This window comes from Apium graveolens, chromosome 2 (assembly GCF_009905375.1).
Source record: "Apium graveolens cultivar Ventura chromosome 2, ASM990537v1, whole genome shotgun sequence".
NCBI lineage: Eukaryota > Viridiplantae > Streptophyta > Magnoliopsida > Apiales > Apiaceae > Apium > Apium graveolens.
In genome coordinates this window covers 303,808,398-303,830,251 of record NC_133648.1, presented here as the reverse complement: position 1 = coordinate 303,830,251, position 21,854 = coordinate 303,808,398, and the positions used below count along the sequence as shown (strand labels likewise).

General features: G+C 33.5%; 1 protein-coding gene across 1 annotated transcript; it reads left to right on the top strand.

Annotated features, from left to right (window-relative positions):
• The first annotated feature begins 1,434 nt into the window (after positions 1–1,434).
• On the top strand, positions 1,435–7,455 carry LOC141708653 (aspartate aminotransferase, cytoplasmic). The gene is made up of 12 exons (XM_074512393.1): positions 1,435–1,716; positions 2,585–2,656; positions 2,743–2,804; positions 2,896–2,979; positions 3,543–3,642; positions 3,730–3,850; positions 4,170–4,333; positions 4,468–4,605; positions 4,928–5,049; positions 5,320–5,414; positions 5,789–5,909; positions 7,041–7,455. Exons 1-12 carry the CDS (start codon positions 1,663–1,665, stop codon positions 7,123–7,125), a joined length of 1,218 nt encoding a protein of 405 aa, XP_074368494.1. The 5' UTR covers positions 1,435–1,662; the 3' UTR covers positions 7,126–7,455.
• The last annotated feature ends 14,399 nt before the right edge of the window (positions 7,456–21,854 follow it).

Genomic DNA, 21,854 nt, shown 5'->3' with positions numbered 1-21,854 from the left:
CCGTGGGGTTCTAGCGGAATTATTTATGGATTTCTTTAGTTAATTTGTTTCGATACCTTAGTGTGTGGTGATTGAATGATAACCTAGTATTGGTTGTGCTTATTCGTCTTGTGAGAGTCGCGAACTTATAAGATAGTGTGTTAATTCTTAATGAAGCGAAAATGAATTTAAGGATTTAGAACTTGCCATACTAGCATATGTTCATGTGTTATTGTTATGCATGATTCGTAGGTAATTTTAACCATCTTACTTGCCCTATGTAATCACGATAGATAACTTGTACATTAAACCGTTATGTTGTCAAATTCTATAGATATATATGATCTCAATATAATTGGTGTCTATTCAGCTTCTATCTCTTTTGTGGATGTCTGGTAGTATGGTATTCGTACAACGAAAGTTGGCGTTTATCAGTTTCGTGTTATCTGATTAGTGTCATCACCATTACATGCTAAGGCTAAGAATGAAAAGACTATTGAATGAAGTATTTAATGAAGTTAGAATCCCATGTTTGTGTTATATATTATTCAACTCTCTTTACTCTCTTTAGTTAATGTTCTTTAGTATAATTCTCATTAGTTAATCATAGTATAATCAAAACTCAATTTGTTATTCGTCTTAGCATTGAATAATAGCCATATCATTGTTGCATAAGTGCATAAATCACAACGTTAATCTAAGCCAGTCCATGTGGGATCGAACTATAAATAATTCTATATTACTTGCGAACACGTATACTTGCGTGAATTTTAGTGGGTGTTTAGCGACTAACAAGTTGGGAGTCCTTGGAAGTAGGAAACTGATTCCTTATCCTATGAGGCCTCTTGGAGGCTGATCCACAAGGATTCATATCCTTACTAGGGCTTCTCCCAATAACTGATTTTCCCATATTTATTAACTATGAAAATAATTAATATTCAGGGCTATTGGACTTTCATAAATGGGCCTTGTATGCAGCCCAAGTCAAGTGCAATTAATGCAATATTAATGACATAATCGAGGTTTATTTTATCCCCTATCACCTGAAATGCAATTATTTTTTCAAAATTAATTTTAAACTTGATTCGGTGGTTACAAACTTGAAACGCACTTAATGCAACCTTAAAATTAACCTTTTCACATTTTGAAATTAAGTTGCATAATAAAAGTTACAAATAAAATTTTTGAAAATGAAACTTAAAAAATATAATTTAAAAATGAAATTAATCTAAAAATATAGGTATTTTGAGTAATTTCTGATTAAAATATTGAAAACAAAACTAAGTATAAAAAAGAAGGTACAGTTAAATCTTTTTAAAATAATAGAATCGAGACAAAAAAAAAAATATTATTTAAATGAGATTATTTTATCGATTATTATTTTACCGAGTTTTAAGTGCATTAAGTTGTAGTAGCTTCTTTTTTTGTAAATTATCAAGTTGTAGTCTTGCAGAAGGGGGCGTTAAAATAAGAAGTGAAATAACGCCCCCCGTTTGAGCACCTTTTTGCTTCTCCCTAGTTGAGCGCCCACTGTCTTTCTCGTCACGATTTCTCATCTCACTATATATACATACATACATACATACACGCTTTGTACTTATAAAACTCTCGGTGGATCAATCACGCAATTAAGTGCAGAGAATAATTCAGAACTTTTCTAAAACCCCCTAACTAATTTCAAACATGTCTTCCGTCTTCGCCAATGTCCTTCGCGCTCCTGAGGATCCCATCTTAGGGGTACTCTCTCTCTCTCTCTCTAATCAATCTGTAGTTGTAGTGTATAGATATAGCACTTATACATGCTTTGACATTAATACTCTTACTGATCGTAGACTACAATTGATTTATTCGTAATCAGTTATCTACCGCTCGCTATATATGATTTTACAATTACTTATCACAAACTATTATTAACGGATCACTCATCTATATCATATTTTTTAATTTCAGTTTAGCTTTTATTTATCCTTGTAGTTAGTTGTGTGTATCTGTGTATTTCACTCCTATGTAGATGTACTGTTTATATGTGTGCATTTAGTTGTGTTTATCTGTATATCACACGCCTATATGTACATGTACTGTTTACATAGTATCACCGATGGATTGCTAATTTTATCATTTTGTATTCTCTTGATTTATATTTCATTGCAATTCAGGAGTGTTGATACCCAGCAAGGCCGTCACGAATTTAGTATCCCCCATCATATTTTGTTTGTGGATCAAACAATTCACTTTTTTACATCATACTAACATGATTTTAGTTTCCACACATGTGTGTGTGTGTTGTTATACGTAAGTATTACCATGTATTATTTTACATATGTACATAAATTTTACAAGGATTTGTTATTTATAATATTTTTATTGTCTTCGTTTCATTTCAATTTTTTATTCTAATTAAGTATTTCAGTTTATTACATAAGCACATGTATATATATATCCTGATCAGTGATATATGTAAATAAAAGTTGGCTTTTTTTTATATAAATATTTCGCCATGAATTAATTTCTTTGCTGAGTTGAAGTTAGGATTGTTGCTATACATTTAACACATTTGTAATTTATTTTTGATTATTGATTTATGTTTTGTTTATGCGTCAAACAGGTCACTGTTGCTTATAGCAAAGATCAAAGTCCAAATAAGTTGAATTTGGGGGTTGGTGCTTATCGAACTCAGGTTTGTTAATTTGTTATTTCATCACTGTGATTGGATCATATTTATATACATACTAGCTAGATATTCAACTCATGGTTATTTTATAGGAAGGAAAACCTCTTGTTCTTAATGTGGTGAAGCGAGCAGAACTGATGCTTGTAGATGATCAGTAAGTTTTTCTATTGTAAGTGAAATGGTGGACATACTATTGGTGATCTGATTATCTATGTGTTGATTGTGTCCGTTGATTTGTGATTCAGGTCTCGAGTAAAAGAATATCTTCCTATTGTTGGACTGGCAGACTTCAACAAATTGAGTGCCAAGCTTATTTTCGGCGCTGATAGGTAATCGGATGAGTTGCATTTTGCATGTTTTATTTTCTCTTTGCTTTGTTGGTAAGTTAATGGTACTTGATTTAAGTGAACTTGGTGCATGTGTTGCTACCCAAACAAAAATAGTAAGTATGTACTTTTTGTTGCAGTTATCATTTAAAACATTTAAAGTGATTACAGAATGTGCATCTCTGATATTCTTATAATGCTTAATAATCATATCCAAGTTTCTATTTGAATTTTTTTTCTGTCCGAATTATAGAGGAACAATGTCTAATTGACAGCAAATGCATACTATCATCTTAGATATATGTTTTGTGCAAAAGAAACAAGAGAGTACCCAATAGAAATACATACATTTCAAGTCTTTGACACTTTGTCATTAAACATGCCCCCGTCTTTTGATAGAATCATGGCGCAAGTAGGAAAGTTTTGTAACTTCTAAGTATATTGACCGAGTCACTGGCCATAGTTAAATTCGTTTATAATTCGATGTACCTAATTTGTATGGGTACTACTGCCATCATATTATTTGCGTTCTATATTGACCCTAATGTTGCATACCTCTGGACCAGTCCTGCCATTCAAGAGAACAGGGTCGCAACTGTCCAGTGCTTATCTGGTACTGGCTCACTGAGAGTTGGGGGAGAATTCCTGGCCAGACATTATCATGAAGTAAGTAAATCGTGCATTTAGTAGCTTCCCTCTGTTAGTGATTAACACCCACGGGATATTAGTCTGATTTACATTTTGCTCCGCCAGCGTACTGTATATATCCCACAGCCGACTTGGGGAAACCATCCAAAAATTTTCACTTTAGCAGGCTTATCAGTGAAGACATACCGGTACTATAATCCAGAAACACGTGGACTGGACTTTGAAGGTATGAGCCCCTCTCAGTAATATTAATATCTATATCAATTAAAATTACTAGCCAAAAACCTGAGATATGGGTTTTCTTTATGGGTTCCAAAGTCCTTTTTTTAAAAAATTAACAAGCTATTTTTTTTGGCGCAATTGAAATACATTTGTCACTCAATAGTGCGGCAGAACCCTGATACCTTCAATTGCATTATATTTCTAGTGATCTGATAATGATATAATTAAATATTAGTTTCTTAAACTATTAAAGTTGTGAATAGTGAGTAGTGAACTTATATCATATGCGGTTACACTAATACTAAAAATAATATTAAAAATAGGCATGCTAGAGGATCTTGGCTCTGCTCCATCAGGAGCAATAGTGCTTCTTCATGCATGCGCCCACAATCCAACCGGTGTTGATCCAACCATTGAGCAGTGGGAGCAGATCAGACAGCTGATGAGATCAAAAAGCTTGTTACCTTTCTTTGACAGTGCATATCAGGTAGAGGACAAGTGTTGTTCGAGAATGTAATGATTTGATTACAACATACAAAACTTGATGGCGATTAATTTTATTCGTTTTGTGTGAAACATGTTTCGTGTCACAATGATCTGACAATAGTATTTATTATCCAGGGTTTTGCTAGTGGCAGCCTTGATGCTGATGCGCAGTCTGTTCGCATCTTTGTTGCAGATGGAGGTGAATGCCTTGCAGCTCAGAGTTATGCAAAAAATATGGGACTCTATGGGGAGCGTGTTGGTGCTCTGAGCATTGTAAGTCTCTAGGCATCTAGAGAAACAGAAAGTAGTGCTTTTAACATTGTCTATTTTAAAACTACACTCTGATGAGCATCAAAGAATAACTCACCCAAAGCATATTTGCCTACTTATTTTCCTTGCAATTAATGGTATCATTTATCTGTGGTATGTAGGCTATTTTGGATTCATTTTTAAAATTTATAATATGATTCTACCACACACTTCGCCTCAATCTTAGTCTAGGAAGTAGCTATATAGTTTGTATTTGGAATGATATTTTTTTAGTTTATTACTGTTATCAATTATCAATGAATCTGACAGATAATTATTGTTACAGGTATGCAAGACTGCCGATGCGGCAAGCAAGGTTGAGAGCCAGCTGAAACTAGTTATTAGGCCAATGTATTCCAGTCCACCTCTTCATGGTGCATCTATTGTAGCTGCTATTCTCAAAGATAGGTATGTCTGTTAAAACACTGCTCCTTTGTGCCTGATAGAACCACACAACCGTACTGTTTAAGCAATAAAGGCTACATCAGTATTACGAGTAAATAAATAAATATGTATATTATTTTTTTAGTTTATATAATCAATCTCCTTTTGAAAATTAGCACTAATGTACACCTTTCCTTGCGGAGAGTAGAGTATTTTGAAGTTTAAATTCAGGCATTTATAATCTAATAGACATTTAAGTTATAGGTTTAATTATTGTCAATAATTTGTGTATAGTGACCTCTACAATGAATGGACACTGGAGCTGAAAGCAATGGCTGACCGAATCATTTGCATGCGAAAGGAGCTCTTTGATGCTTTACAGGCAAAAGGCAAGGCGACACTTCCAGCCTGTTTAGGCAAAAAATTCTATTTAATGTTTTGGTTTCACTCTGCAGTTGGTATTTCCAGTGATAATAGTTATGCACCTTAAAATTTGGTTTATGATAAACCATTTATCTCTTGCCTTTATCCATAGATTTGTTTGTGAAACCGTGTCTTTATATAAATAAGGGGTTTATAGCAGCTTTACACTATCAAAAGTTAGCAGACCAACAAATTATTATAAAGCCACTGTGGAATTGTTGTATTTGTAAGAAGGATTGACTTATATATGAAATCACAGTCCTTGGGCTTATGCATTTGTGCTTGTATCTTTCTACGATTGTAAGAGCCATAGTGACTTGCATTCTTGTACACTGTGCAGGCACACCAGGTGACTGGAGTCACATTGTCAAACAAATTGGAATGTTTACATTCACTGGGTTAAATTCTGAGCAAGTCACCTTCATGACCAATGAGTATCACATATATATGACAACCGACGGGTAAGCAGAGCACTTTACTATATTTCTCCAAGCCTAGATGGTGCATAAGTTCTTTGTCAGAGATGTAAAGATTCATATGTTTACATCGTTAATCTACATTCTAGTTCACTGCACTGCTATGATAATCCCCCCCCCCCTTTTTAATTTGTACACATTTTTCTTAGAAACAAGGTGTTATTATACTTTGTCTATCTGTTATTTCTGTTACTCGACTCTTCATTTTTCCTCTAGTACCCAGAGCAAATATTCGACAGTCGAACTCGGGAACTTGTATTATGCCAATAACACATAAAGTTTATAAAGAATTGCGGAGTCCTTTTTCTTTTTTTGCATCCCCAACAATTAACAAAAGCTCTGGCATCATGCTTGAAATTTGTTGAATGTTGAAGCAACTGGTCCCTATTTTCTGAGGTATCAACTATTAGTACCTACTTCTGTATATTATCTTATAACCTCCTTTATAATGTATGAGTGTAGAACAACTTTCTTCAAATTTAATTTTTTAAGTAAATTCCGGGACTTGAACTCGGGACCTCACTATACCAGAGCTAGGTTACCTTCTTGTACAAGACCAACTATCCCAAAACCTTAAACTATTGGGGGAAGCCACTAAATCTTTCATAGACATTTAAAACTGTCATTTACTTTAAACACAACTGTAGTATATGGTGTGGGAATAAACTAATTAACATCCCCTTATATGGTGTGGGAATGATGTAAATTACTATATTAGGTAGGTTGGAGTTGACAAATATTTTATACTAGCGACTGTGCATTTGGTTCCTGTGTGTATGCCATGTTACTCGGACTCTTCATTTTATCATTGAGTACCCGTGTCGGACACTTGACACCTGGACATGGACACTCGAACTTGGACACTTACTTTAAGGCAAAAACATGTATATTTTTCAAAATGTTGACGAGTCCGATACTTAGACACGTATCCATGTCCAACACTTCTAGCCGAGTCCGAGTAACATAGTGTGTATGTATACTATATACTATGTATTATATGAGAGAGCGGTTTTGAGATGTCGACATGTTTATATTGCTTGGTTTAGATAGCAGATTAAATCAACTTCTTGAGATATAATCTTTGGGAGTTTTAATGTTTACTTGGAATATGTGCAGGAGGATCAGCATGGCAGGTCTTAGTTCCCGAACAGTACCTCACCTTGCGGATGCTATACATGCTGCAGTTACCGGCAAGGCCTAGATAATATTGTATGTAAAATAGGTCTTCTGAGAAATTCTGGGTAAACGTCTGAAAACCTTGTCCGGAGCTCAGTGATCTTCATTTGAATTTAAATAAAGTCATGCATGTCACGCTTTAGCCAAATGGTTAGTTTTCTCTGAAAGCCAGCAGTTTGATAAAAGCATGACATTACAGTTAGCCTGTCATATGTATACCTAGACCAGCTATTTCAAGTAGATTGAGAGATTTAGTTCTATTATAGTCTATAGAGACTGAACTGGTTCTTTGAACTGACAGGAACGTGAATGCTTCAGAGAAATTATTTTAATTTTGCAAAAACTTCTTTAAATATCTACATGCATCATATTATATTTGTCATGTGTTCACTCAAAGAAGTATATTTCACGCCCGTGTGTGTATATTTTTAGACTTATTATATTGTCAGTTTCCTAGCTGACTAAAAATGATAAATTGCGAGCACCATATATGCAATCTTTTTTCCCGTCCTCCCTCTCCCTTTTCTAGAACATGTTATCTTGTCGATGTATAGGAAGTTATAGGTCAGATTGTTACATGATTCGCTAGGTAAGCTGCTTGTTCTTTTCAAATTCTTCCTTTACAATTAACCCACGAGAAATGATAGAGGTCCCAAAAATCTGTCCCAAAATAGGTATCAAATGACAAGTGGAAAGAATTGATTGATAATAATTTTTATAAAATGATGAGGCTATCATGCATTAATATGCGCCCACAAATCATAATTAGTCAGGTGTGATTTTGAGTGTTATTTTGGGACCAATTTTGGTATCCCTGACACTACTCTTTCCGTTGAGAGCTATTTGTTTTTAAACTGCCTTCTCTTAAAATTTCCTTCCATGAAGAGGGTAAATTATTTGGATATTAATTTGGGAGGCGGCTTATTGTCTCATCAGCTGGGTAAGAAACAATGTGATTCTGGCACTATTGAGGAATTATTGGTAGCTCTCTATTAAATTTGGTGCAAGTGATGGATTCTGAGTAGTTAGTTCTGCATGGACATCTTTCTACTCGGGACATTACCGTGTTTGCCAAATTTTATGGTGCGGTTTATTAACATTGTAAAACAGAATGGCTTACATCAATTTTTCTTTTTTTTTTTTTGGGGGGGGGGGGGGGGTCCAAGTCTTATAACTTTATCTTGGAATATTTGAGCTTTTCGTGTTTGGAATGTACCAATGCGTCTAGTGACTTTCTATGCCTGAGAAATTGGTGATCAGGAAGTATAACCTACATTGAAGAATTCCTATACTACTATGATGCTTCCGTTTTTGAGGTCAAGACCTTTGTGTTCGGGTGACATGTCCATGACTCTTTAAAAATGCTCTGGATCAAAGAACTCTTCAGCTAGTCTCCCAGGCTCTTCCAACAACCAAACTCCAAAAAAAAAACTGTTCATATCCTACACATGATAAAGGTTAGTACACCACCCCTTGCCTAGGATTATACTGGAAGTATGAATATCATCTCATACGTTGGGGTTGTTTCAATGTACTTTTCGTGAATCTCCATTTCAGTCTATATGCCTTAGCTCTTGCAGTGCAGCCATCAGTGCTTTAGGTAATTGATCCTTCACTAGTTGTAGCCAATTTGTGATGCTTCTGGTAGGCCATCGTAGGGTACCTTAATTGTTGTTAGCCATAAAGGGTTGTAGCCATTTTGCATTGCACCTTGAAGCAAGTCTAATAATAAAGCTAAAATGGTCATAATCATTTTATAATTTGAGATCAAAAAGTTATTTTTATGCTTAGAATACTAGTACCCTAATGCATAGTTCTAAAATAAAACCAAGTACAATTAAAAGGACATAGGATCAATGTATAAAATATTATTATGCCTGTTGCATAGTTATAATTGGTTGAGTGACATGGAAAGAATGATTATAGGCTTATATATTTTTAGTCCTAATATATGATCAACTATCAAATTGTGTATTTATAATAACTAGATTTATAACCCGTGCAATGCATGAGCATACTCTAAATTATACTAATTGAAACTGTTTTTGCTGTAAATGTTAACAATATATTTATATTGTTACCTAATGAATAAATAATTTATTTGTTTATACATATGAGCACGGGTGATTGAGATATTTTTGTAATGGTGCATTCACAGGAAGTAATAAATTATGTTAATATACATTTTTCCACTTCAAAATTAAATGGTATTTGTAATAGGTTAATACTTAGAAAATAAAATAAATACAAGTGATTATATGTGTCTGATGGATATCAATCACTCTAAATATAAAATAATTAATAAGTTATTTTTTAATTATTTAATGTGTTTATGTGTTAGAAATGTATTTGATGAGTCATACTATATAGGCAATTTACGCTAGTATTGTAAATTTACTCATTGAATGACATATGATACTCTCCGTCCCAATAACTTTCTATTTTTAGATGTTCCAACAGATTGTTAACATTTTTTAAAATAGCATATTATCTTTATGATGGCTACAAAATTAAATCCCGTTTTCTTAATCTTTCTTCAACATAATTCATTTTTTAATCTTTGTGTCTAACAACGATGTAACAATTTATGGTACGATAGGTGGGACGCCCCCAAATCCGGGGTCAGGATTGGGTGTCACTACACAATTTTAAATAATAATAATAATAACCTGTATATTAAAATAAATATACAGATAACCCCTCATATTTAGGATCGCTTACAGGTTATAGTATGAAACAAGAATCTAATCTTCTAAAATTTACATTGTCTAAATACAATTTCATTACCTTATTACTAATTTCCTTGTATTGATCATTCTGACATCTCCAAATTTCTTCAGCTGGAATCTCACCACTTTTGCTGTCTATTAAAAGCTATTCACTTTGCCCTCATTTGATACTGAAAGAAATAAGAGTTCACAGAGCAAGAGTGAGCCAAAAATGCCCATCAAATATTATAAATGGTTTCCAGGTATCATGTCAGAAAACTCCTGGAAACGATTGTTGAATGATTTTAAAAACATCTTTACATATTTAAATAGTTGAGCGAACAAAACATCGGCCCTCATTGACATTTGATCATAAATCGCATTTTTCTGTAAAAGGACAGTAATTGTTTCAATATTTCATCCTTTTGAATTAAATCTTTGTGTGAGTTTGTAATTATGAACTACTCGGAAAGGAATGCCGTTAATGGCGATCAACAATAAATTAGACTGGACACTAGAAACCAACATATGCACTATAACCTGCTGATCAGTCAGGATACAGTGCGGATCTATACCCAACTGTATAGACCCAACCAACATATGGGGCACCCAGGCAACTATGGCCTAAAGGGGTCCGGTCCATCTCCGGCCACTAGGATCCAGTTCATCACTGGTCCTCATAATAACCGTCCAGCCTGTAGAGTATTTTGATATCAAATCATTTTGATTTCAAAACAGCCCAAATCAGGGTTCGCAAATAACCCGAACGAATGGGTATTTGCTCAAGAGAGCAATCGAATTATAGGAACAAGATCAAAAATGCACTTGTATAAATAAGAGTAATTGCAGCGAAATATAAAAATATTTAACTATTCTGAACTTAGACTAGGAGCGAATAAATATTTGCAGTGTTTAAAGAGAAAGGTTAGGATTACTTGCCTCAATTGAGAATCCCTCTGATCTTTAACTAGCTGCCATATCACTCAGTCCTGTCGCATCTGTACTACCCTTGACGGCTACTTGACCTTTCTTATCATTTACCCTCTTAGGTTTATCTTTATTCTAAATCCACTCGTTTCAATACTACACGCAATCAGGCTTTACCTTTACAATCTCTATCTGGCTTTGAACGTCTCGCACTCTGTGGATCTATCACAAATAATACTATTCAATGAACTGATAATATATAATTGACTAGTCTATACACGTATCCCTATCATCTACCCGCCCGATAATAATAGATAAGAATCACATCTCATCCAGATAATCTTTAAAAGACATGCTGACTCATTATTCACATGATACGTACACATAGGACAGGTAATCATATTATCCAGATAACACATAATCACGTAATTCAGGTAGCATATAAGTTGAATCGTCAAAAGATAGGTCTCGATATGTTTAGAGTTGAAATTGGGTCAAAAAGAATATTTTATCAATCAATTATTGACTCAGAATGATCCCTAAAGCAAACGTCCTTTAGATACAAAGGAATTTAGGTCTCGAAAATATTTTTAATAAAAGAAAAATATTTTTTCGAGTCTAGAGGCGTTCGTTTCGCATTAAACGGACGAACGGTTGATTTATTATAAATTTTTGAATATTTTTCGGAATTAAAACGGTCTTCGAATCGTTTAATAATTAAATAATAGGGTTCGAACACCCGAACCAGATTTTAAAATAATTTTATAATATTTATCGAGCCTTGAAAATAATTTAAAATAATATTTTAACGCTCAAAACTATTTTTCGGAATTTTTAAATCAATTTTAAATAATTAAATCTAATTATTAAATCAATTAAAATCAACTAATATTTAATTAAATTATTTAATCAATTAACTATAAATTAATCGATTAATTAAAATAATTAAAAACTAATTAAAATTAATTAATAAAATAATTTCGATTTATTTTTGAATAAATAAATAATTAAAATAATTTTATGAATTTTAAGATAATTAAATAAACAATTTTCTGATTTTTAAAATATTAAAAATATCATTTTTGAAAACAAACAAAATAGAAATCCGATTTTCGTAAGTTTTGGAAACCAGAATACGGAAAGTGAAAGTTTAGAAAACTGCAGGGGGGACAATTACACATCCAGGAAGGTGCAGATCAGTTCTTCTCTGTGCCAGCAACACTTTCCCGTAGTTAGTTTTTACCACTCTTTGCCAAAGCAGCCGGAAAAACCAGTCAAAAAAAACTGTCGCCGCCGTCGAGTTTAAGAACTCCGGCGACACGATTCTGGCCCCTTCCCGATATCATTTAATATATTTATATATACGAATCAGTTGCAAATTTTATTAGGAATATTAATCAATCATCGAATTCACACAAAAATCCCAGGAGCAGAAAGCCCTAATTCCAATTAAGAATATTCATATAAACTAGAACCCTAATTCTCATTTCTAGAATCAAACATCATTTTCTACATGTTATTGAACTTCAAATTTGAAGTATAATATACCAAAATGACCAGAAAAATATTATCTACACGATGGAATCATCAAATCATATCAAAAATATCAAAAACAAAAATTCATAATTTAAACATCAAATAATTTGAATATAAATAAATAAATAAGAAAATTATCTTAACTGCTGCAGTGAAAGGGTTGATTGATTAAGAAAGTACTTCTCGAGAGCTTCGTTTTGATATATTACACGCTTGAATCGGAGTTCGGTAACGCCTTCGTTTGTGCGTTTGATTTTCAAGAACGTATCGGTTTTTGGGGTTTTTCTCTGTATTTACTATATTTTTACTGGTTGTAAATGAATAAACGAATAAAATGAAATAAGAAATATGCTATTTATATTTACGGAATATTGGTTCGTTCTGAATCGTTTTGGATCGTTAAATTAGTTGCTTAGCCGCTAAGTAACTGCAATAACGATCCAGTTTGATATCAATTCTGGATAATTATTCCAACCCGGCTTTTTATAAAATACTTTATACGGAAATAATGTAATAATATCCGGTCTTTTGAAAATACGGGTTTCGTTGATTTACCGAAATGATTGTCGTATCGAAAATTTTGCGCCGGGCCACGCACGGGACAAACCGTAATCCAGATCGGAAAAGTCAAAACACGGAAAATGTCCGGAATTACCAGATTAGGTTAGGAAGGAGTTTTCGGAAGAGTTTCGGGTTGTAAAAACGTAAAAACGGTTGAAGTCGGACAATTCCCGACTTTATAAAATAATTTTGTAATTATTCAGAAAATAATTAATAATTCATAAATCATTATAAAATCATCTAACACTCCAAAAATTACTAGAAAAATACCTTAATTATCTATATTTTATTCTGGACATATTAAAATTAACATATTCACATTTTATTACATACAACATCCAAATGTTATTATCAAACATCAGATAATTCACCAAAAATTCATATAATATTCACATAATAATCATATATCGATACAAATAATTATACGATATTTCCCGGATGTTACATCCTTCCCCCCTTAAAAGGATTCCGTCCTCAGAATCACGCTAAGGAATAATACTGATACTTTTTAAGTATATCACTTTCATTCTCTCAGGTAAATCTTTCAACCTTATAATTTTTCATAACTTTAACGCATAATATCAATCTTTCCTTAATAGTCTCTCGCTAATAACATATTCTATTTGTTGCTTATATATCTCAATTCAAATCTCCATCTTTTATATATAATGGAGCTAACTTACTCTTTTTGCTATACAGGTAGCGGTGAAGCCAACTCACTTCTATTTATCCCGTCTATTTTACTATCTAGGAGGGACCAGCATAACACGTCTTAATTCTCTTTTTCTTTCTAATTCTAGTAACTCGTGCTTATGTGCGTTTCCAATTATTACTCGGTGTTGAATCTCGTCCTCATATGTTTCTTCGTTCAAATAATCTAATTTGTAATCACTCCCCATCGCATTGGAGGCTCTTTAACCGTTCCTGTAATCTTCTTCTTCATTTGTAAATGATGCACTGAGACCAGGGCGTATTTACTTTATGTCGTTCTCGTAACTCGAATCAACCTTCATTTTATACGTAGGGAGCTAAATTACCTTTCTTAGTCATATACATTTAAATATCTTATGAACTCGTTATGCCTGTAACAACAGGGTCAACTCATTCGTAACCGCTCTATCTATCTCATTGTCTTGATGAACTAATTTGATTTATACTAATTTGATTTTAATTTTAATAATTTGCGATTATGCACCTTCCATTTTCCTGACTGTTCTACTTTACTTCTCACGTCTCCTTCTATTTGATTAGTCTGGCCTATGATCATTTTCAATCGTATTCGAGAACCTTTAGTTGATCTCTTGTACTTTCCATCTGTGTGCGCCCGATATACGGAGCTCATGGCGTCTGATGCTTCGAAATATTCTAAATCTATTAAAACTAAAAATTAAAAGAAGATCTCGATAATTATATTTAACTCACCGCTTTGTAGTATACTTCAATTTCTTTTCAATCACTATCAAGTATATTCATCGAGCGAAATCTTTTACTTTCTGAAAGGAAATATTAATTTGGAATAGAATGAACCATAATTTTATTCAAAACCGAACTCTTGCTACTAATACTAATTTTGTTGTCATATCAAATTAGATATCAATATGAACTTTGATGCTCACAATATTATATACGGAAGTCAACATCAATCATCTATATTAATACCACCTTTGATATCTAACAACAAAGTTAGTATCAGCATAATCCAGAAATTGGATCAAAACCTGTTCTCAATTTCTAATTTTTACAATTCCTTTATCCCCTCTCCAGCAATCTTAGTGATGCTCACTCTTTCTTTTCTACTCAAGACATTTGTCTCTGAATGGATCTTGCTTGGTTGGTAATTAACCATACTTCCATAGCTCATAACTAATTATAACCAGAGTTCATACCTTTGTAGCTTAGAACGCAGTTGCTAATCTTTTACCCTTCGCATGCATATATCCAGGTGTTCAACTTGGTCTTCCTTAATTCTTGAATGGGCGAGAATGTTATAAATACAATTACACTATCCAATTACTTCTTATACATTATGTTCATTTAATCTTCAGACTTACAAATTCTGATAAGCGATGCATGACTTCATACCTCCCTTCTCTTTTCTCCATGATCACTTTTGTGTATAGCGTAAAGTACCCCTTTATTTTATTATTCTTGCATTCCACATTTCTGAAGTTTTCCTTCACTCAATATCTCATTTCCACTGGGTTATACGATACATGGCTTTTGACACCAGCTCGACTCGTACAATAACTGATGAAAATTCTTACCTCATTTCCCGAGGTAACCTTGGTAAACCATTCGTTAGAATCTTCGGGACTTCACTTTAATTATGGAGAATTCCGATATGAGATTCATTGTATCATTTTTCTCTAATAGTTTGTCACAAATACTGTTGTTTAATCTTCCTTGCTTACGCGCATTCTTTGAATGAAATTCTTGTCTTCAATTGCTGGTGTTTACTTCATTCCCCTATTAGTTCTGGCATATCTGATGCTCACAACATATATCCTGGATTATTTTATAACATTCCTTTATCATCCTTTTGATTCCACTTCTTTTCTTATTTAGTTCTTCATTCTCATTACTCATTAACTCTTCTAACATAAGGAATGTCTCTTACTTGATAATATTAATAGGTGTGTTATTAGATAAACCAGTTCTGAAGTTAATAAAAGGCTTTTATTTATAATATTTAAGTTCTTATTGATAAAATTGTCAAATTCATCGACAGTTACTTTCTTAGCCTCACTTAAATCATCATTGTTCGCATATTTGGCTTTTTCCAATTGATTAACATTTCTTCTTCCCAAGTTCACATGTGTACTTCGTTAGTCTTCGTCTTACCTCGGATACTTGGATTTGCGAGCTTTCGAAAACTTTTATTCAATCGCCATTCGATATGGGTATACTTTCAAGTCCTTCCTGGAATGTTATTACAGATGAAAGAATCTCTTTGCTTTATCTTGAACCTTCAGTTCTTGAAAATTTTCTTCTAACTAGCATGTACCAACTACTTTTTATTCCTTTTGTCTATCGAAAAGAGCGTATTTATCTAGATAAAGTCTCGCACAGGTCTGTGGTAACATCACGCTAATTCTACTAAACTTTCGATTCCTGCTAATTCCATCACTTCCTTCAACTTGCTAACCGCTTTGATTTTGGATCTAAAAATCATGTTAGAGCTTGACTCAATCTAATTGGAATCGATCTCCATTTAGCTAACCGTTAGTTGGTAAAGTTGATCAATTAACTCTTTTAACCGATCACTTAAACCAAGTAAAGACTAGCTAACTAGAATCAAAGACCAATTACATAAAGTCAGTTCGATCATAACATTCTTTCTCAAGAACCAAAATCACAACCATTTGAAGTACAACTGGGAGTAAAAATATACTTCTTTATCCTTATATGTAGAGTAATTTCTGAAAATTTGGGCAGCACCTCCCCTATACCATCAACTACCAGTCGGACTCAAGCCGACACCATCAATCTACCAAATCATCCACAATCACATCCATCCATTTCCATCAACCGAATTCATCCATCCACCATAGTTCGAATTATATCATTTTGATTAGTATAGGCATGATTAATTGGTATAACATATATCTTTTGAAATGAGACTCAAGGTCTCAAACCAACAATGATTACTATAACCACACTTTTCTCTATTCTTTCAGAATATTACAAAATTTTATCAGTAAGCTTTAAGATTTATCTCGTGTCTCAAAATTTTATTTTGCGAGTATTTTAACTTATTTATTGTCGTTACTAATTATGTATAGTTATTCTTAAAAATTATACCGCATCATTCAAATGATCACACCAATCATCTGTTGTTGACGATACACACTTAATTTCATTAACTAATCCGTTTATCTTTTAATAACTATGCATGGTTTTCATTATTATAGCCACAGTCCGGTGGAAACTCAATTGCCAATCATTATTTCTTAAAAGGTTTACAGTCGAGTCACCATTGCTTCACCCCCACTTATGTTCCCGTATCGAACTTTCGTCTCTAGCCCGCTTATGGGTATTAAATTTTCCATCACTCATTTACTTAGGTTAGAGAACTTCACAATCTCTTGAAGAACATGTTCAAGATTTGGTTGCAATTAAGATTTCTTCTATCCTGAATCTTCACGATACATATCTTCCCACGATGAAGGGATGCTTCATGTATTAATTGCCTGTCTAAGCCATTGTTTAGAATTCCCTTGATCTCCGATTGTTGTCCCGACATTCATTCGCTTGCATACAGCCTTACTTCCTTAGTTTATAACTAATTTATTCGTTACGGTTCGCTAACCATTCATTTCACGTCGAGATCCTCTGATTTGATGCGCATCATGTTACCGCAATCTATCGTACTGATGAGATCCTCGTAACACGAACCACTGTCTGACTTGATGACTTCGCCACGTCCATGTTATCAATGAATTCCTTCTTCCTTACCCGCAGATGTCCATCCTTAATCGGTTTGCAGTCGTATCTATGTTTGTTGTATGATTCCACGTGCCACACTATTTAATTTCTTTTGAAATCGTCAAAGAACAAACTTTACGCAAAAGGAGAGTTTGCGAATATGATTTTGATTGAAATTGAATAAGGAATAACAATGCCACAAACTATTGGGAGAATTTGTAATTTAGTAAATTGAAAGAAGAAGAATGAGTGAAGATTTAGAAGTGAATGAGACAACCATATTCGTACTCAAGATGGCCAGTCTTTCGTACTATATGGCATACAGCACATGATTAGGTGGCGTCCCACCCGACTCTTCATCATTTCGATAAAGCGTCATACCACAACACTGCTTGTCTCAATCAGAAATTAGTGATTTGAGGAGAGAAACAATTCAGAAGGAATAAAACAACTTTTCTTTCGTCTTCATCTCATATGATTTATCCACAGAAGAAACTTATACGTATCCAAGAATTAAGAAGAACTTATGCTATCATATTAAGAAAAGGAATTTCGATGTGGATCACCTTCCACGCTTCACCTAATTATGCCTTCAGAAACCAGCCGAATGAGAGATTCACCATTTAGGTCTCATTATATCTCCAAAATGTTGTCTGGAAATGCCTCCACATTAAATGCTTTAATGATTTGATCGTAATCGCGTTCCTACGAAATTTATAATTATTACTTCCAATTTCCTTTATGCCACGTAAGGTAACAGTCGATCCCGCAACGACTCAACTTCTCTGATAGAAATTCTATTATTCTCCAATTATCTGGAAGATTTTTCCATTTCCTTTAGTCATCCGCTATCCATTCAAATTATGAATCTCGTTAAATATTAGCAATTTCATGAACTGGGTAAATAATGTTTTAACATGTTCATGCAATTGTTGGTATTATTTAAACAAAGATTACTCTCGTCTTTCATAAAAACTTTAAACTTTTTTCTTACTAGTGGGTCTATTTAGTCCTCCAAATTAACAATACCGAGTCTATAACCATTCTTCTTTTTAGGTCATTTTCTGTTTATAATAACAAGAACATAATTAGTAATTCGACAACCAAATTGTAAAACTCATTTCATACAAAAATCTTCTGAAAGTTGATTAAGAAAATCTTTTCCGAAATCTCATTTTAAAATTTTGAAAATTAATTATTTGGTCGTCATTACTAGATAAGTTACTTGCTATTCTCTTGATCCGCTAATGAAATATCTAATTAAAGAAACGCCAATATAAGGGTCTCTCCATTTTTGGTACATCTTCTACTCTTCCTTGAATTCTGCTAATACTCATTAGTCGACAAAACTTCATTTACCGTCATATATCATTTATTTGCAATTCCACCGCAATGCTGCCATTTAGTACTATCTCTGATATTCTTGCCATCGTTTTTGACGCTATGCTTACAACCACGCAGGCGATTCGATGTTCGGTTTATGGATAGGGTCGCATCTTCTTGCTAGTCTTACCTATACCTAGTAAGGCAGATATCATTCCTTGCGTAGCCCCCGATAAGTGATACAAATCTTCTCGTAGCGGTGGTGCCTTCGAAACGTGCAACGTTGGTTCTTAATCAGCTTCCATCAACTTGTTGCCTCCAGCGTGATGCTCGTCCTACTACCTAATCCTAAGTTATATCGTACCCAAAACTCACCTAGCCTCTCTTACGCGAAATTCTCACAAGACTCATTCGCATCTTCTTCAAAATTGCATGAAACGTAGGGTAGCATATCCAGTCTCCGCCGATCTATCGATTCCTCATTACTGTAGGATCGAAGAACTCAATATACCTATAGCGTTGCGATATTTGCCTTATGCTTGCCTCAACAGTCCTGTCTTACCAATTCCATATCGGACCTGCTAATCCTTATTCACTCAATTCGAAATTAAAAAAAATATGCCTAGGCTCTTTCCTATCTTGTACAGCCTACCACTCCTATCTTACTCCCACCTATTCTTATTTCAGTGACCAATAACCTATAGCTCTGATACCAACTGTGACGCCCCCAAATCCGGGGTCAGGATTGAGTGTCACTACACAATTTTAAATAATAATAATAATAATAATAACCTGTATATTAAAATAAATATACAGATAACCCCTCATATTTAGGATCGCTTACATGTTATAGTATGAAACGAGAATCTAACCTTCTAAAATTTATATTGTCTAAATACAATTTCATTACCTTACTACTAATTTCCTTGTATTGATCATTCTGAAATCTCCAAATTTCTTCAGCTGGAATCTCACCACTTTTGCTGTCTATTAAAAGCTATTCATTTTTCCCTCATTTGACACTGAAAGAAATAAGAGTTCACAGAGCAAGAGTGAGCCAAAAATGCCCAGCAATTATTATAAATGGTTTCCAGGTATCAGGTCAAAAAACTCCTGGAAACGATTGTTGAATGATTTTAAAAACGTCTTTACATATTTAAATAGTTGAGTGAACAAAACATCGGCCCTCATTGGCCTTTAATCATAAATCGCATTTTTTTTGTAAAAGGACAGTAATTGTTTCAATATTTCATCCCTTTGAATTAAATCTTTGTGTGAGTTTGTAATTATGAACTACTCGGAAAGGAATGTCGTTAATGGCGATCAACAATAAATTAGACTGGACACTAGAAACCAACATATGCACTATAACCTGCTGATCAGTCAGGATACACCCAGGCAACTATGGCCTAAAGGGGTCCGGTCCATCTCCGGCCCATAGGATCCAGCCATCACTGGACCTCATAATAACCATCCAGCCCGTAGAGTATTTTGATATTTTTGATTTCAAAACAGCCCAAATCAGGGTTCGCAAATAACCCGAACGAATGGGTATTTGCTCAAGAGAGCAATCGAATTATAGGAACAAGATCAAAAAGGCACTTGTATAAATAAGAGTAATGGCATCGAAATATAAAAATATTTAACTATTCTGAACTTAGAATATGAGCGAATAAATATTTGCAGTGTTTAAAGAGAAAGGTTAGGAATACTTGCCTCAATTGAGAATCCCTCTAATCTTTAACTAGCTGCCATATCACTCAGTCCTGTCACATCTGTACTACTTTTGACGGCTACTTGACCTTTCTTATCATTTACCCTCTTATGTTTATCTTTTTCTGAATCCACTCGTTTCAATACTACATGCAATCAGGCTTTACCTTTACAATCTCTATCTGGCTTCGAACGTCTCGCACTATGCGGATCTATCATAAATAATACTATTCAATGAACTGATAATATATAATTGACTAGTCTAAACACTTATCCCTATCGTCTACCCGCCCGATAATAATAGATAAGAATCACATCTCATCCAGATAATGTTTAAAAGAAATATCGACTCATTATTCACATAATACGTACACATAGGGCAGGTAATCATATTATCCAGATAACACATAATCACGTAATTCAGATAGCACATAAGTTGAATCGTCAAAAGATAGGTCTCGATATGTTTAGAGTTGAAATTGGGTCAAAAAGAATATTTTATCAATCAATTATTGACTCAGAATGATCCTCAAAGCAAACTTCCTTTAGATACAAAGGAATTTAGGTCTCGAAAATATTTTTAATAAAAGCAAAATATTTTTCCGTGTCTAGAGGCGTTCATTTCGCATTAAATGGACGAACGATTGATTTGTTATAAATTTTTGAACATTTTTCGGAATTAAAACGGTCTTTGAATCGTTTAATAATTAAATAATAGGGTTCGAACACCCGAATCGGATTCTAAAATAATTTTATAATATTTATCGAGCCTTGAAAATAATTTAAAATAATATTTTAAAGCTCAAAATTATTTTTCGGAATTTTTAAATTAATTTCAAATAATTAAATCTAATTATTAAATCAATTAATAATTAATTAAATTATTTAATATATTAACTATAAATTAATCAATTAATTAAAATAATTAAAAACTAATTAAAATTAATTAATAAAATAATTTCGATTTATTTTTGAATAAATAAATAATTAAAATAATTTTATGAATCTTAAGATAATTAAATAAATAATTTTCTGATTTTTAAAATATTAAAAATATTATTTTTGAAAACAAACAAAACAGAAATCCGATTTTCGTAAGTTTTGGAAACCAGAATACGGAAAGTGAAAGTTTAGAAAACTACAGGGGTGGAAAATGTAATTTCCCTCCTCCACCTTCTTCTCCGACGAACACCGGCGGCGATTCGCCGGTCGTTGTCTTCCCCTGCTCTTACACATCCAGGAAGGTGCAGATCAGTTCTTCTCTGTGCCAGCAACACTTTCCCGTAATTAGTTTTTACCGGTCTTTGCCAAAGTAGCCGGAAAAACCCGTAAAAAAAAACTGTCGCCGCCGTCGAGTTTAAGAACTCCGGCGACACGGTTCCGGCCCCTTCCCGATATCGTTTAATATATTTATATATACGAATCAGTTGCAAATTTTATCAGGAATATTAATCAATCATCGAATTCACACAAAAATCCGAGGAGCAGAAAGCCCTAATTCCAATTAAGAATATTCATATAAACTAGAACCCTAATTCCCATTTCCAGAATTAAACATCAT